General features: G+C 39.6%; 1 protein-coding gene across 1 annotated transcript; it reads right to left on the reverse strand.

Annotated features, from left to right (window-relative positions):
- Positions 1–451: 451 nt before the first annotated feature.
- On the reverse strand, positions 452–14507 carry LOC128703055 (uncharacterized). The gene is made up of 9 exons (XM_053797604.2): positions 14386–14507; positions 11058–11082; positions 10771–10836; positions 6695–6727; positions 4933–5040; positions 4205–4264; positions 2703–2735; positions 1254–1370; positions 452–587 (listed from the first exon to the last, which is right to left on the reverse strand). Exons 1-8 carry the CDS (start codon positions 14449–14451, stop codon positions 1264–1266), a joined length of 498 nt encoding a protein of 165 aa, XP_053653579.1. The 5' UTR covers positions 14452–14507; the 3' UTR covers positions 452–587; positions 1254–1263.
- Positions 14508–16035: the final 1528 nt, after the last annotated feature.

Consider the following 16035-nt stretch of genomic DNA (forward strand, 5'->3'; position numbering starts at 1 on the left):
GTTAACTAACTTCTACACGACGGTTGAATATAACTCTAAAGTAAATAACTGTGTTTAATGATAAATATAATCTTATACATATATATATATATATATATATATATATATATATATATATATATATATATATATATATATATATATATATATATATGTATATGTTCCTTGGTGTTGGAGAAGAGGTCTAGATCCAAAAAATTAATGGTACCCTCCCTTCTCTCGGATCAAACCTGACTACCTCCCTTTCCTCAGGTGCTATATGGCCTTTATGGGTTGATTCCTTATTATAATAATAATAATAATAATAATAATAATAATAATAATAATAATAATAAAAATAATAATAATAATAATAGATAACAATAATAATAATAATAATAATAATAATAACAATAATAATAATAATAATAATAATAATAATAATAATAATAATAGGTAATAAGAAAAATAATAATAATAATAATAAAAAAAAAAAATAATAATAATAATAATAATAATAATAATAATAAAATAATAATAATAATAATAATAATAATAATAATAATGGTGTTAACGTGGATTCAGTGCCTTACGGAGCAGTTCTCATCCTGCAAAGGAAAATAAGAAATTAGGTGAGGGAATTAGGTTCCTAAGTACGGTCATTAGGATAACACGACAAAGTACATAGGTCAGGCAGGGTTGTAGCGAAGGAAGAATTCACTTGTATACTCATGTACTCAGCCATGTACATGAGTGCACGGTTGAGTACTGACAATGAATAAGAACTGTACTGGTACTTTTTAGTACCATAATGGTACATTTTAGAATTATAGTGGTACTTTCAAGAATTATAGTGGTATTTTTTAGAATTATAGTGGTACTTTTTAGAATTACAGTGGTACTTTTTAGAATTACAGGGGTATTTTTTAGAATTACAGTGGTACTTTTTAGAATTACAGTGGTACTTTTTAGAATTACAGTGGTACTTTTTAGAATTACAGTGGTACTTTTTAGAATTACAGTGGTACTTTTTAGAATCAGAGTGGTACCTTTCAGTACTATAATGGTACTTTTAACAATTATACTAGTAATTTTTTAAATTATACTGGTACTCTTTAGAATTACAGTTTTTAGCACTACAGTGGTATTTTCAGTACTACAGTGGTACTTTTCTCAAAACTATAATGGTACTTTGTAGTATCTGATACATGATACACTGTAGTCATCTCTGGTAACTGTGATATACATGCATGTTGAAAGTATCTGATACTTACGTTATACACGTTATTGATTTCTGGAAGTGTTGCACACAGCTCTGAAAGCACTGACTAACACCTGTCCTGGTGTAAGCAGTGTAGCGTTAGTGCTGGCTCCCTGCATGATGGCACTTCCTGAGGACACACAACTACACTGTTATACTGTTATCAGTACCGGGTATACTCTAGGTATACCCCAGGGTGATTTAGCTTCTTCGATATGGCCATCTAATATATATATATATATATATATATATATATATATATATATATATATATATGTATATATGTATGTGTGTACAGTGGACCCCCGCTTAACGATCACCTCCCAATGCGACCAGTTATGTAAGTGTATTTATGTAAGTGCGTTTGTACGTGTATGTTTGGGGGTCTGAAATGGACTAATCTACTTCACAATATTCCTTATGGGAACAAATTCAGTCAGTACTGGCACCTGAACATACTTCTGGAATGAAAAAATATCGTTATCCGGGGGTCCACTGTATGTATATATATATATGTATATATATATATATGTGTATATATATATATATATATATATATATATATGGGGAAGTGGAACAGAATTCTTCCTCCGTAAGCCATGCGTGTTGTAAGAGGCAACTAAAATGCCAGGAGCAAGGGGCTAGTAACCCCTTCTCCCGTATAAATTACTAAATTTAAAAAGAGAAACTTTCGTTTTTATTTTTGGGCCACCCTGCCTTGGTGGGTTACGGCCAGTTTGTTTAAAAAAAAAAAAAAAAAAAAAATATATATATATATATATATATATATATATATATATATATATATATATATATATATATGTATATATATACACACACACAGAAATAGTGTCACTCATATTCTTAACTAATAATGAGATGTCTACTACAGTGCTCTTCTTACGTTAATAATAATAATAATACTAATAATAATAATAATAATAATAATAATAATAATAATAATAATAATAATCTTTATTTCTACAAGTACATGATGCAACTTATACAGACCATAGCTGAAATCACTGACATACTACTGTGTAGAAATCCCCTTGTTATGCAGAGCATTTTCCGCAAATCAGGTTAAATTTGCCCCCAGGATGCGACCCACACAAGTCGACTAACACACAGGTACCTATTTACTGCTAGGTGAACAAGGACAGCAGGTGTCTTAAGGAAACACGTCCTAATGTTTCTACCCGCACCGGGGATCGAACAACCACATTTTTACTAATACGACACTCGTGAAATACTTGCGTATTTTTGTTGCCGAAACGTTTCGTCTGCGCAGCAGGCCTCTTCAGTTGAATACAGGAGAATATTACATAGGAGACAGTAGAGAAAGACACATAAGTGTTGCTCGTGTGTATTATACATTAACCTGTAATGTATCACACTACTTTCCACTTACCAGGTTACTTATAAGGCAGAACAAGGCAAAAGAGGACTAAGATCAACTTACCTGTGGTGGTTAGGAAGCTGTACACTCGGTTACCTGCCAGTGATAAGAATGTTTGTTATTTTAATTACCTGTAACGAAAGTGTGTTGATGTCCTCAGAGAAGAGAACAAACTCACTTCACTATATTCTATATATAAACTCACTTCACTATATTCTATATATAAACTTACTTCACTATATTCTATATATAAACTCACTTCATTATATTCTATATATAAACTCACTTCACTATATTCTATATATAAACTCACTTCACTATATTCTATATATAAACTCACTTCACTATATTCTACATATAAACTCAATTCACTATATACTATATATAAACTCACTTCTCTATATTCTATATATAAACTCACTACACTATATTCTATATATAAACTTCACTATACTCTATATATAACCTCACTTCACTATATTCTATATATAAACTCACTTCCCTATATTCTATATATAAACTCACTTCCCTATATTCTATATATAAACTCACTTCACTATATTCTATATATAAACTTCACTATATTCTATATATAAACTCACTTCCCTATATTCTATATATAAACTCACTTCACTATATTCTATATATAAACTTCACTATATTCTATATATAAACTTCACTATATTCTATATATAAACTCACTTCACTATATTCTATATATAAACTCACTTCACTATATTCTATATATAAACTCACTTCCCTATATTCTATATATAAACTCACTTCACTATATTCTATATATAAACTTCACTATATTCTATATATAAACTCACTTCACTATATATATAAACTTACTTCACTATTATTCTATATGAACTTTATTTAAAAAAATTGAAAACAAAATACATTAACAAAGATACACACACACACACACACACACACACACACACACACACACACACACACACACACACACATACTGGAGTATGCAGCACCAGTTTGGAATCCACACCTAGTCAAGCACGTCAAGAAATTAGAGAAATTGCAAAGGTTTGCAACAAGACTAGTCCCAGAGCTACGGGGATTGTCCTACGAAGAAAGGTTGAGGGAAATCGGCCTGACGACACTGGAGGACAGGAGGGTCAGGGGAGACATGATAACGACATATAAAATACTGCGCGGAATAGACAAGGTGGACAAAGACGGGATGTTCCAGAGAAGGGACACACACACAAGAGGTCACAATTGGAAGTTGAAGACTCAGATGAATCAAAGGGATGTTAGGAAGTATTTCTTTAGTCATAGAGTAGTCAGGCCGTGGAATAGCCTAGAAAGTGACGTAGTGGAGGCGGGAACCATACATAGTTTTAAGGCGAGGTATGATAAAGCTCATGGGGCAGGGAGAGAGAGGACCTAGTAGTAATCAGCGAAGAGGCGGGGCCAGGAGCTATGAATCGACACCTGCAACCACAAATAGATGAGTACAAATAGGTGAGTACAAATAGGTGAGTACACACACATTTACTTATTTATGCATAAAAATAAGAAATCTGATTTATACTTACATACATCATTGATGGGATTGAAAGTAAGGCCGAAAAAGTTCCAATTTCTCCTCTGCACGTCTGTGGGCAAAATAATAAAAAAATATGATTTTTGTGAGCTGTGAATCGTTCTAGCCACGACTCTATTATTTTTGTTCGAATTGATATCCATTCTTTTCTATTTTTTTTTTTTTTTGTGAATTATAAAGAATTGAATACCTGACAGCAGCTATTTATGTCCAAGAATGAGGCGAGTGAAAGAAAAGGTGAGAGGAGGGTGAGGAAAAGTGTGGGGAGGGTGAAGGAAGGTGAGGGAAGGGTGAAGAAAGGTGAGGGGAAGGCGAGGGAAGGTGAGGTAGGGTGAGAGACGAATTAAAGGACGATGGCTTCAGTAACAAGAGGCAATTAGTATCTCTGGAGTAGAGATGTATCGGATATCCGCATCCGCATCTGCATCCGCATCCGCGGAAAATCCTCACAATTTCTTACTTCCACATCCGCATCCACATCCGCAATTTACCGTAAACAGATATCCGCATATGCATCGGCATCCACAAAATAAATAAGACATCCTCATACACATGCGCATCCGTGGATATCTAAATTTTCACATCCGATACATCTCTACAGTCTGGAGCATGTATACACACCAGGAGCTGTGACTCGACCCCTGCAACCACATATGGGTGAATACCCAGTGGCAGCCTGAGATGCTGAGTGGGAGAAGAGTGAGGGCAGCAGCATCTCACCTTGTATTCTTGTAGAAGAGCAGAGTGACTTGAAGAACAAGACGATCACCTGTGAGCTGGTCAGAGCAGTCACGTTGCTGCTGTTGGATCCCACTAAGATAGCTGCTCCTGCGAAGTAAAGCAACTTTCATGATATCTTATCTCTCTTATCTTATCTCTTATGTTATCCTGGCTGTGTGCTAGGGTATTAATCGAACTGGTAATAAAGATAATTACAGTAACACGCTGGTATATTGATTACGGCTCTTGGTACAGTAAACAAGACTTTGAAATTCCCATTTCTTGAACCCCCGTGGCTGGATGATTACAGCACTGGGACTGCTACCCGCATGGACCACTGCTCAGGTTTCAGTCAATTATTATTCAAGCCTCTAGTACTCAAAATCCTACCTACATCTTACTCTTGTTATAGGTACGCTCATTCAGTCCTGTTAGATGCTCAAGCCCCTAGCACTCAAAACCCTGCCTACATCTTATTCTTCGTCATAGATACAGTCATTCATTCCTGTTAGATGTTCAAGCCCCTAGCACTCAAAACCCTGCCTACATCTTATTCTTCGTCATAGATACAGTCATTCATTCCTGTTAGATGCTCAAGCCCCTAGTACTCAAAACCCTTCCTACATCTTACTCCAGTCATAGATACGCTCATTCATTCCTGCTAGATGATGAAGCCCCTAGCACCCAAAACCCTGCCTACATCTTACTCTGTGAGACCTCTACCCACTCTACCTGAGGTATCCCAGCAAGTGAGCACGTCTCCTGTGTATCCCAGTGCTTAACAGAATAGGGAATAGCATATGGAGGTACAAAATAAAAAAATGGGAACTATGGCTATAGTTTACTTAATAACATAAAAGGGCTAGAATACCACATATACTGATGGACATTTACATAATATAACAATTGACCTATGAGACTTATTACCAGGGGGAAAGGTAGATGTTATCAGTAACACAGACTAGTACTCACTCTTAATTCACCGACCAGCTGACCCGAGATTCCCAATGCGTGGTCCACTACACACGCAGCTGTCCAGAGCTCTCGCTCCCCGGACCTGTCACCAACAACCTCCTTGCTCAGCTGTTCCCTGGGCTTATATCGTAGTCAAAGTACCCCCTCCCCAATGGGGTATGTACCACGTGTTACGACCTGACGCCGAGGTCTGACGCCGTCAAGAACAAAAGACCTCAGACGTGGGCGTGACTACCCGACATTTGCTAAGGCAGGTGTGACCATATAATTAGGTCTCCCTAGAGACCTCACAAGCCCATCTGAACTGCATCACAACTCCTCTTATAGATACGCTCATTCAGTCCTGCTAGATGCTCAAGCCCCTACTACTCAAAACCCTAAATTTTACTCCTGTCATAAACACTCGCACAAGTATTCTTGATTCTCAAGCTCCAAGCACGCAAAAATCTCGTATTTGTTCCCTTGAAAACAACTTAGGACAACCCTTGCCCCTCGTTCATTCTACCCAAGATATATATATATATATATATATATATATATATATATATATATATATATATATATATATATATATATATATATATATATATATATATATATACCCTCTTGGTCATCCTATTCTGTTCCATCCTCTCTAAATGCCCAAACCACCTTAACGCCTTTAGTGCATCCTGTACCAACGTCATCGAACTACGAATAAACGAGACAAAATAAAGATACAAGTAACTAATCTCACACCCACAATACAAAATAAAAAAAGTTACGAAAGATAAATTAAATAACTTACCTGTAGTGTCAATCCAATTTTTGATGCGATAACCTGTCAAGGGAAATAAAAAAAATTACTGAATAAACATCGTTAAACGTGCAAAACGTTACCAGTAAAACATCGTTCCGTTAAACATGATTTTTAACTTATTTTTTGTTAATTTTATCAGTGGCACATAATGCAATGAATTTACTAAGTAATCACTGAAATATTGCGAGAAATGATGTTACCAAGGTTTGCAATGTAAAGATTGCATGTGCCAACACTGCAAATTAATAATCTTAAAGACTGTTATATCCATAATAATACACAATAGAATCACTTGAGATGTATGAAGATAACGACAGACTGAGCTGAACTGTGTGTACTTACTTAGTTGTGGTTGCAGGGGTCAAGTCGTAGCCCCTGTGTGTGTGTGTACTTAGTTGTGGTTGCAGGGGTCAAGTCGTAGCCCCTGTGTGTGTGTGTACTTAGTTGTGGTTGCAGGGGTCAAGTCGTAGCCCCTGTGTGTGTGTGTGTACTTAGTTGTGGTTGCAGGGGTCAAGTCGTAGCTCCTGTGAGTGTGTGTACTTACTTAGTTGTGGTTGCAGGGGTCAAGTCGTAGCCCCTGTGTGTGTGTGTACTTACTTAGTTGTGGTTGCAGGGGTCAAGTCGTAGCCCCTGTGTGTGTGTGTACTTACTTAGTTGTGGTTGCAGGGGTCAAGTCGTAGCCCCTGTGTGTGTGTGTACTTACTTAGTTGTGGTCGCAGGGGTCAAGTCGTAGCCCCTGTGTGTGTGTGTACTGACTTAGTTGTGGTCGCAGGGGTCAAGTCGTAGCTCCTGTGAGTGTGTGTACTTACTTAGTTGTGGTTGCAGGGGTCAAGTCGTAGCCCCTGTGTGTGTGTGTACTTACTTAGTTGTGGTCGCAGGGGTCAAGTCGTAGCTCCTGTGAGTGTGTGTACTTACTTAGTTGTGGTTGCAGGGGTCAAGTCGTAGCCCCTGTGTGTGTGTGTACTTACTTAGTTGTGGTTGCAGGGGTCAAGTCGTAGCCCCTGTGTGTGTGTGTACTTACTTAGTTGTGGTTGCAGGGGTCAAGTCGTAGCCCCTGTGTGTGTGTGTACTTACTTAGTTGTGGTTGCAGGGGTCAAGTCGTAGCCCCTGTGTGTGTGTGTACTTACTTAGTTGTGGTTGCAGGGGTCAAGTCGTAGCCCCTGTGTGTGTGTGTACTTACTTAGTTGTGGTCGCAGGGGTCAAGTCGTAGCTCCTGTGAGTGTGTGTACTTACTTAGTTGTGGTTGCAGGGGTCAAGTCGTAGCCCCTGTGTGTGTGTGTACTTACTTAGTTGTGGTTGCAGGGGTCAAGTCGTAGCCCCTGTGTGTGTGTGTACTTACTTAGTTGTGGTTGCAGGGGTCAAGTCGTAGCCCCTGTGTGTGTGTGTACTTACTTAGTTGTGGTTGCAGGGGTCAAGTCGTAGCCCCTGTGTGTGTGTGTACTTACTTAGTTGTGGTTGCAGGGGTCAAGTCGTAGCCCCTGTGTGTGTGTGTACTGACTTAGTTGTGGTTGCAGGGGTCAAGTCGTAGCCCCTGTGTGTGTGTGTACTTACTTAGTTGTGGTTGCAGGGGTCAAGTCGTAGCCCCTGTGTGTGTGTGTACTTACTTAGTTGTGGTTGCAGGGGTCAAGTCGTAGCCCCTGTGTGTGTGTGTACTTACTTAGTTGTGGTTGCAGGGGTCAAGTCGTAGCCCCTGTGTGTGTGTGTACTTACTTAGTTGTGGTTGCAGGGGTCAAGTCATAGCCCCTGTGTGTGTGTGTACTTACTTAGTTGTGGTTGCAGGGGTCAAGTCGTAGCCCCTGTGTGTGTGTACTTAGTTAGTTGTGGTTGCAGGGGTCAAGTCGTAGTCCCTGTGTGTGTGTGTGCGTACTTACTTAGTTGTGGTTGCAGGGGTCAAGTCGTAGCCCCTGTGTGTGTGTGTGTGTGTACTTACTTAGTTGTGGTTGCAGGGGTCAAGTCGTAGCCCCTGTGTGTGTGTGTGTGTGTACTTACTTAGTTGTGGTTGCAGGGGTCAAGTCGTAGCCCCTGTGTGTGTGTGTACTTACTTAGTTGTGGTTGCAGGGGTCAAGTCGTAGCCCCTGTGTGTGTGTGTACTTACTTAGTTGTGGTTGCAGGGGTCAAGTCGTAGCCCCTGTGTGTGTGTGTACTTACTTAGTTGTGGTCGCAGGGGTCAAGTCGTAGCCCCTGTGTGTGTGTGTACTGACTTAGTTGTGGTCGCAGGGGTCAAGTCGTAGCTCCTGTGAGTGTGTGTACTTACTTAGTTGTGGTTGCAGGGGTCAAGTCGTAGCCCCTGTGTGTGTGTGTACTTACTTAGTTGTGGTCGCAGGGGTCAAGTCGTAGCTCCTGTGAGTGTGTGTACTTACTTAGTTGTGGTTGCAGGGGTCAAGTCGTAGCCCCTGTGTGTGTGTGTACTTACTTAGTTGTGGTTGCAGGGGTCAAGTCGTAGCCCCTGTGTGTGTGTGTACTTACTTAGTTGTGGTTGCAGGGGTCAAGTCGTAGCCCCTGTGTGTGTGTGTACTTACTTAGTTGTGGTTGCAGGGGTCAAGTCGTAGCCCCTGTGTGTGTGTGTACTTACTTAGTTGTGGTTGCAGGGGTCAAGTCGTAGCCCCTGTGTGTGTGTGTACTTACTTAGTTGTGGTCGCAGGGGTCAAGTCGTAGCTCCTGTGAGTGTGTGTACTTACTTAGTTGTGGTTGCAGGGGTCAAGTCGTAGCCCCTGTGTGTGTGTGTACTTACTTAGTTGTGGTTGCAGGGGTCAAGTCGTAGCCCCTGTGTGTGTGTGTACTTACTTAGTTGTGGTTGCAGGGGTCAAGTCGTAGCCCCTGTGTGTGTGTGTACTTACTTAGTTGTGGTTGCAGGGGTCAAGTCGTAGCCCCTGTGTGTGTGTGTACTTACTTAGTTGTGGTTGCAGGGGTCAAGTCGTAGCCCCTGTGTGTGTGTGTACTGACTTAGTTGTGGTTGCAGGGGTCAAGTCGTAGCCCCTGTGTGTGTGTGTACTTACTTAGTTGTGGTTGCAGGGGTCAAGTCGTAGCCCCTGTGTGTGTGTGTACTTAGTTGTGGTTGCAGGGGTCAAGTCGTAGCCCCTGTGTGTGTGTGTACTTACTTAGTTGTGGTTGCAGGGGTCAAGTCGTAGCCCCTGTGTGTGTGTGTACTTACTTAGTTGTGGTTGCAGGGGTCAAGTCATAGCCCCTGTGTGTGTGTGTACTTACTTAGTTGTGGTTGCAGGGGTCAAGTCGTAGCCCCTGTGTGTGTGTACTTAGTTAGTTGTGGTTGCAGGGGTCAAGTCGTAGTCCCTGTGTGTGTGTGTGCGTACTTACTTAGTTGTGGTTGCAGGGGTCAAGTCGTAGCCCCTGTGTGTGTGTGTGTGTGTACTTACTTAGTTGTGGTTGCAGGGGTCAAGTCGTAGCCCCTGTGTGAGTGTGTACTTACTTAGTTGTGGTTGCAGGGGTCAAGTCGTAGCCCCTGTGTGTGTGTGTGCGTACTTACTTAGTTGTGGTTGCAGGGGTCAAGTCGTAGCCCCTGTGTGTGTGTGTGTGTACTTACTTAGTTGTGGTTGCAGGGGTCAAGTCGTAGCTCCGTGTGTGTGTGTACTCACCTATTTGTCGTTGCAGGGGTCGGGACACAGTTCCTGGCCCCGCCTTTTTACTGGTCGCTAGGTCCTCTCCCTGCTCCATGAGCTTTATCATACCTCTTCTTAAAACTATGTATGGTTCCTGGCTCCACTACATCACTTTCCAGACAAATCCACTTCCTGACAACACTATGACTAAAGAAATACTTCCTAACATTTCTTTGACTCATCTGAGTCTTCAACTTCCAATTATGACCTCTTTTTTCTGTGTCCCATCTGTGTGTGTGTACGCACCTAGTTGTACTCACCTAGCTGAGGTTGCAGGGGTCGAGTCCAAGCTCCTGGCCCAGCCTCTTCACTGGTCGCTACTATGTCACTCTCCCTGAACCGTGTGTGTGTGTGTGTGTGTGTGTGTGTGTGTGTGTGTGTGTGTGTGTGTGTGTGTGTGTGTGTGTGTGTGTGTGTGTGTGTATGTGTGTGTGTAAAGATGGTACTCACAGAATATGCGGATGCCATATGCAGGAGGAAGACCAAACAAGCAACGATTGTCTCTTTCTTTATCTTCTGTGGAGAAGAAAAGGAAACTGCTGTGGATTAGTTACGTAAATCTAGCACTACTGGAGTAAGTACACGTTACTGGAGGAAGGAAACATTACAGGAGGGATTAGACATTACTGGAAGAGCCATATATTTCGAGGGACCTTAAATTGGTGGTAAACAAAAGGCAGACACAATGTGTGTATGTATGTATGTACGTATGTATGTAATTTCTAATTTATACATACCACTCAGTGTTTCAGCTTCGTCATTCTGGAAAAAAATATGAAAAAATTAATTTGATATTTCAGTGAGTATATATATATATATATATATATATATATATATATATATATATATATATATATATATATATATATATATATATATATATATATTAAAAGGATGAGTTTATTAATTCCCTAAATAATAATAATAAACTTGCATATATTCATATTCTGTCTCTCTCCCTCTCTCTCTCTCTCTCTCTCTCTCTTTCCTTTTTTTACACAGCTTTTGAGAAGATTACGTTAAGGATCCCTATTTTTATTGACAAGCTATTTAGAAGTTAAAGATTTCTAACTTCATTGACAAACTAAGAGCTGTTCTCTGTCTGTCTGTCTGTCTGTCTGTCTGTCTGTCTCTCTCTCTCTCTCTCTCTCTCTCTCTCTCTCTCTCTCTCTCTCTCTCTCTCTCTCTCTCTCTCTCTCTCTCTTTCCACAGGTGTTTCCACACTAACACCTGTCATTAAGATAAGACTTCCTAAGTGCCACATTCACGATTTTTTTAAATACGTCTACCATAAGTTGGAATGGTTAAAATTATTCACATAACATAAGGAAAGCTTCATCAATGTCGTGTTTTTGTCTACATAAAATCTCACAGCAGTGGAACCAAGTTGGAGAAATTTGGATTTAGAAGGGATATAGGGAAAGTTCTAATTACCGACCAGTCAGTTTATCTTCAGTTGTGGGCAAAATTATAGCGATGTTGATGACTACAAACACCTAACTGCTGCTGTTGTAACTACAAACACTGACTTGACACCATCAACATAACTCTGCTGTTGTAACTACAAACACTGATGACTTGACACCACCAACATAACTCTCTTGTTGTAACTACAACACTGATGACTTGACACCACCAACATAACTCTGCTGTTGTAACTACAACACTGATGACTTGACACCACCAACATAACTCTGCTGTTGTAGCTACGAACACTAACGAGGCACCACCAACATAACTCTGGTGTTGTAGCTACGAACACTGATGACTTGACACCACCAACATAACTCTGATGTTGTAACTACAACACTGATGACTTGACACCACCAACATAACTCTGGTGTTGTAGCTACGAACACTGGGAAAGACTGGGCACCACCAACATAACTCTGCTGTTGTAACTACAAACACTGATGACTTGACACCACCAACATAACTCTCTTGTTGTAACTACAACACTGATGACTTGACACCACCAACATAACTCTCTTGTTGTAACTACAACACTGATGACTTGACACCACCAACATAACTCTCTTGTTGTAACTACAACACTGATGACTTGACACCACCAACATAACTCTGCTGTTGTAACTACAACACTGATGACTTGACACCACCAACATAACTCTGCTGTTGTAACTACAAACACTAAAGACTGGGCACCACCAACATAACTCTGCTGTTGTAACTACAACACTGATGACTTGACACCACCAACATAACTCTGCTGTTGTAACTACAACACTGATGACTTGACACCACCAACATAACTCTGCTGTTGTAACTACAACACTGATGACTTGACACCACCAACATAACTCTGCTGTTGTAACTACAAACACTAAAGACTGGGCACCACCAACATAACTCTGCTGTTGTAACTACAAACACTGATGACTTGACACCACCAACATAACTCTGCTGTTGTAACTACAACACTGATGACTTGACACCACCAACATAACTCTGCTGCTGTAACTATAACACTGATGACTTGACACCACCTGTTGTTTTAGCTCTAAACAGGTAATCACAGATGGGCTAACACGCAATTACCAGTTTCTAGTTTTGCGTTTTCGTATAACATACGCACGTTGGTAGCGTCTCCATCCAGCGGTTAAAACACGGAGGATCGAGCCTCAGTACCTTTCTAATGATCCACATGGGTTTAACCCTTAAGAGAGTGCTATAGAAATATTTACCATAAGAAGTCACCTCACATTCACTTCCTCTTCTCCCGGATACTATTGGCTGAACTTATTTCATTTTTTCGTATTCGAAGTCTAAGATAATTCAGTTTCCTGTAAAGCTAAGTCATTCAGGATTTTTTTTTAATTTATAACACAGTTATTCATTGCTTCACATCAACGCACATTCATACATTCCCAAGTAAATATTTCTCACACATCCCTTAGCAAATATTTCTCACACATCCCTTAGCAAATATTTCTCACACATCCCAAAGGAAATATTTCTCACACATCCCAAAGACAATATTTATTTCTCAGTGTTTACAATTTTTAAAAATGTAAATATAAATCGGAACAAGAAAATCAGAATTGTAAAGTAAAAGGACACAAATACAACTAATGTGACATTTTATTGTGGCAACGTTTCGCTCTCCAGGAGCTTTATCAAGCCATTGATAAAGCTCCAGGAGCTTTATCAATGGCTTGATAAAGCTCCTGGAGAGCGAAACGTTGCCACAATAAAATGTCACATTAGTTGCACTTGTGTCCTTTTACTTTACATATTGTCGGTAATTCTACCAACTTTATTACAAAATCAGAATTATTCACGAAAGTTGCATAATGTTAGGGAGAGACAAAGACAAAATTTAAATTATTATAATTATCATTATCGTGGGGAAGCGCTAAACCCGCAGGATTATACAGCGCGTGGGGTGGGGGATGGAAGGTATTCAGGCTCAATTCTAGGAACTGGAGCACAGATTCAATTCCCTAGATCAAGAGCCCCTCATCAGCATCAAGGAACCTCTCGTGAGGAGACAAGATTTAAAGCATTAGTGAACAAGACGTTTGGAGAATCCAACTCCCTTACTTCTGACAGTACCGAAGAGGTGAAACGTTTCAGAGCAAACTACTTATCTGACAACGTTTCGCCCCATTAGAGCTCTGTTAGAAGAGCTCTCAAAGAGCTCTAACAGAGTACAGTGGACCCCCGGTTAACGATCTTTTTACATTCCAGTAGTATGTTCAGGTGCCAGTACTGACCGAATTTTTTCCCATAAGGAATATTGTGAAGTAGATTAGTCAATTTCAGACCCCCAAACATACACGTACAAACGCACTTACGTAAATACACTTACATAATTGGTCGCATTTGGAGGTGATCGTTATGCGGGGGTCCACTGTACTACCAGAGTAAAATATTTTCGCAACCTGTGTCTTCTGGATATTTTAAAGAAAGCTGAAAGGGTTAACCTAAAGAGCTCTTAGCTTGTAAATAAACCGAGACTGGATAACAGCTCTTAACCTACAAATGAGATGAAGTATAATGCCAGTTCTAAGTTTGCAAATGAGCTGAGATTAAGATGTGTACCTTAACAGCCTTGCAGAGCGGCAGCGTAGCCAGAACCACAACACCGATGACCACAACTACACGCATGGTGACCACTGGTTCCTGATCTCGATGCTGTGGGATGACTTCTAGCAACACCTGCTCTCCTGCTGTCTTATATTAGCCGACTTGGACGCGTGTTAAAGGTCTTCAGTAACACCTGCCACCATGATTTATTTCACGTGTATGTGTAATTTTTTGGAGCCAGCTGTGACATGTGTCCACCTCTCAAAGAGTAACCATATATCAACGTTTTAAAAATTATATATTTTTAATATTTATACTCGTTACAAATGCAAATTTTTGTGAATGTGACTTTTAGAATGTATGTATGTATGTATGTATGTATGTATGTATGTATGTATGTACGTGTGTCTATATGTATGTATGTACATATGTATGTATATATGTATGTATGTATGCATGTATCTATGTATGCATGTATGTATTCACCTATTTGTGGTTGCAGGGGTCGATTCATAGCTCCTGGCCCCGCCTCTTCACTATTTGTACTCATATGTACGTATGTATGTACGTGTGTATATATGTATGTATCAATGACAACACTGTGACTAGCCAAGGAGTCGAACCCATACTGCTTTGGCCTGCCTCATGGTGCGCGAGAGGCACATGAAGCTCTAGTCCACGGGACCACACAGTTATCAAGAATGATGCACCCAGCCAAGCTAGGTGTTGTTCCAAACAGGGAGTAGAATGAAATTAGCTCACAGGCATCCACACCACCGTATGTTCTCGGATGATGGGTACAACATCTAGCTTGGCTGGGTGCGTCATTCTTGAGAATTGTGTGGTCCCGTGGACTAGAGCGTCATGTGTCTTTCACTCACCATAAGGCAGGCCAAAGCAGCATGGGTTCGACTCCTTGGCTAGTCATAGTGTTGTTATTGATCAATATCTCTCGTTTGTGAGCACAATAATATATGTATGTATGTACGTATATATGTATGTATGCACGTATAAATGTATGTATGTACGTATATATGTATGTATGTACGTATATATGTATGTATGTATGTATATATGTATGTATGTACGTATATATGTGTGAATGTATGTATATATGTATGTATGTACGTATATATGTATGTATGTACGTATATATGTATGTATGTACGTATATATGTATGTATGCAATAAGATCACAGTAAACAGGTGATTTCAGAATATGCAAAACAACCACTCTGAAAGAATAGAGAAATTCCAAGCGCTTTCGTGACTACTCACATTATCAAGGAACTATGACCATAGTTCCTTGATAATGTGAGTAGTCACGAAAGCGCTTGGAATTTCTCTATTCTTTCAGAGTGGTTGTTTTGCATATGTATGTATGTACGCATATATGTACGTATGTACGTATATATGTATGTATGTACGTATATATGTATGTATGTACGTATATATGTATGTATGTACGTATATATGTATGTATGTACGTATATATGTATGTATGTACGTATATATGTATGTATGTACGTATATATGTATGTATGTACGTATATATGTATGTATGTACGTATATATGTATGTATGTACGTATATATGTATGTATGTACGTATATATGTATGTATGTACGTATATATGTATGTATGTACGTATATATGTATGTATGT

Source organism: Cherax quadricarinatus, chromosome 86 (genome assembly GCF_038502225.1).
Source record: "Cherax quadricarinatus isolate ZL_2023a chromosome 86, ASM3850222v1, whole genome shotgun sequence".
Classification (NCBI taxonomy): Eukaryota; Metazoa; Arthropoda; class Malacostraca; order Decapoda; family Parastacidae; genus Cherax; species Cherax quadricarinatus.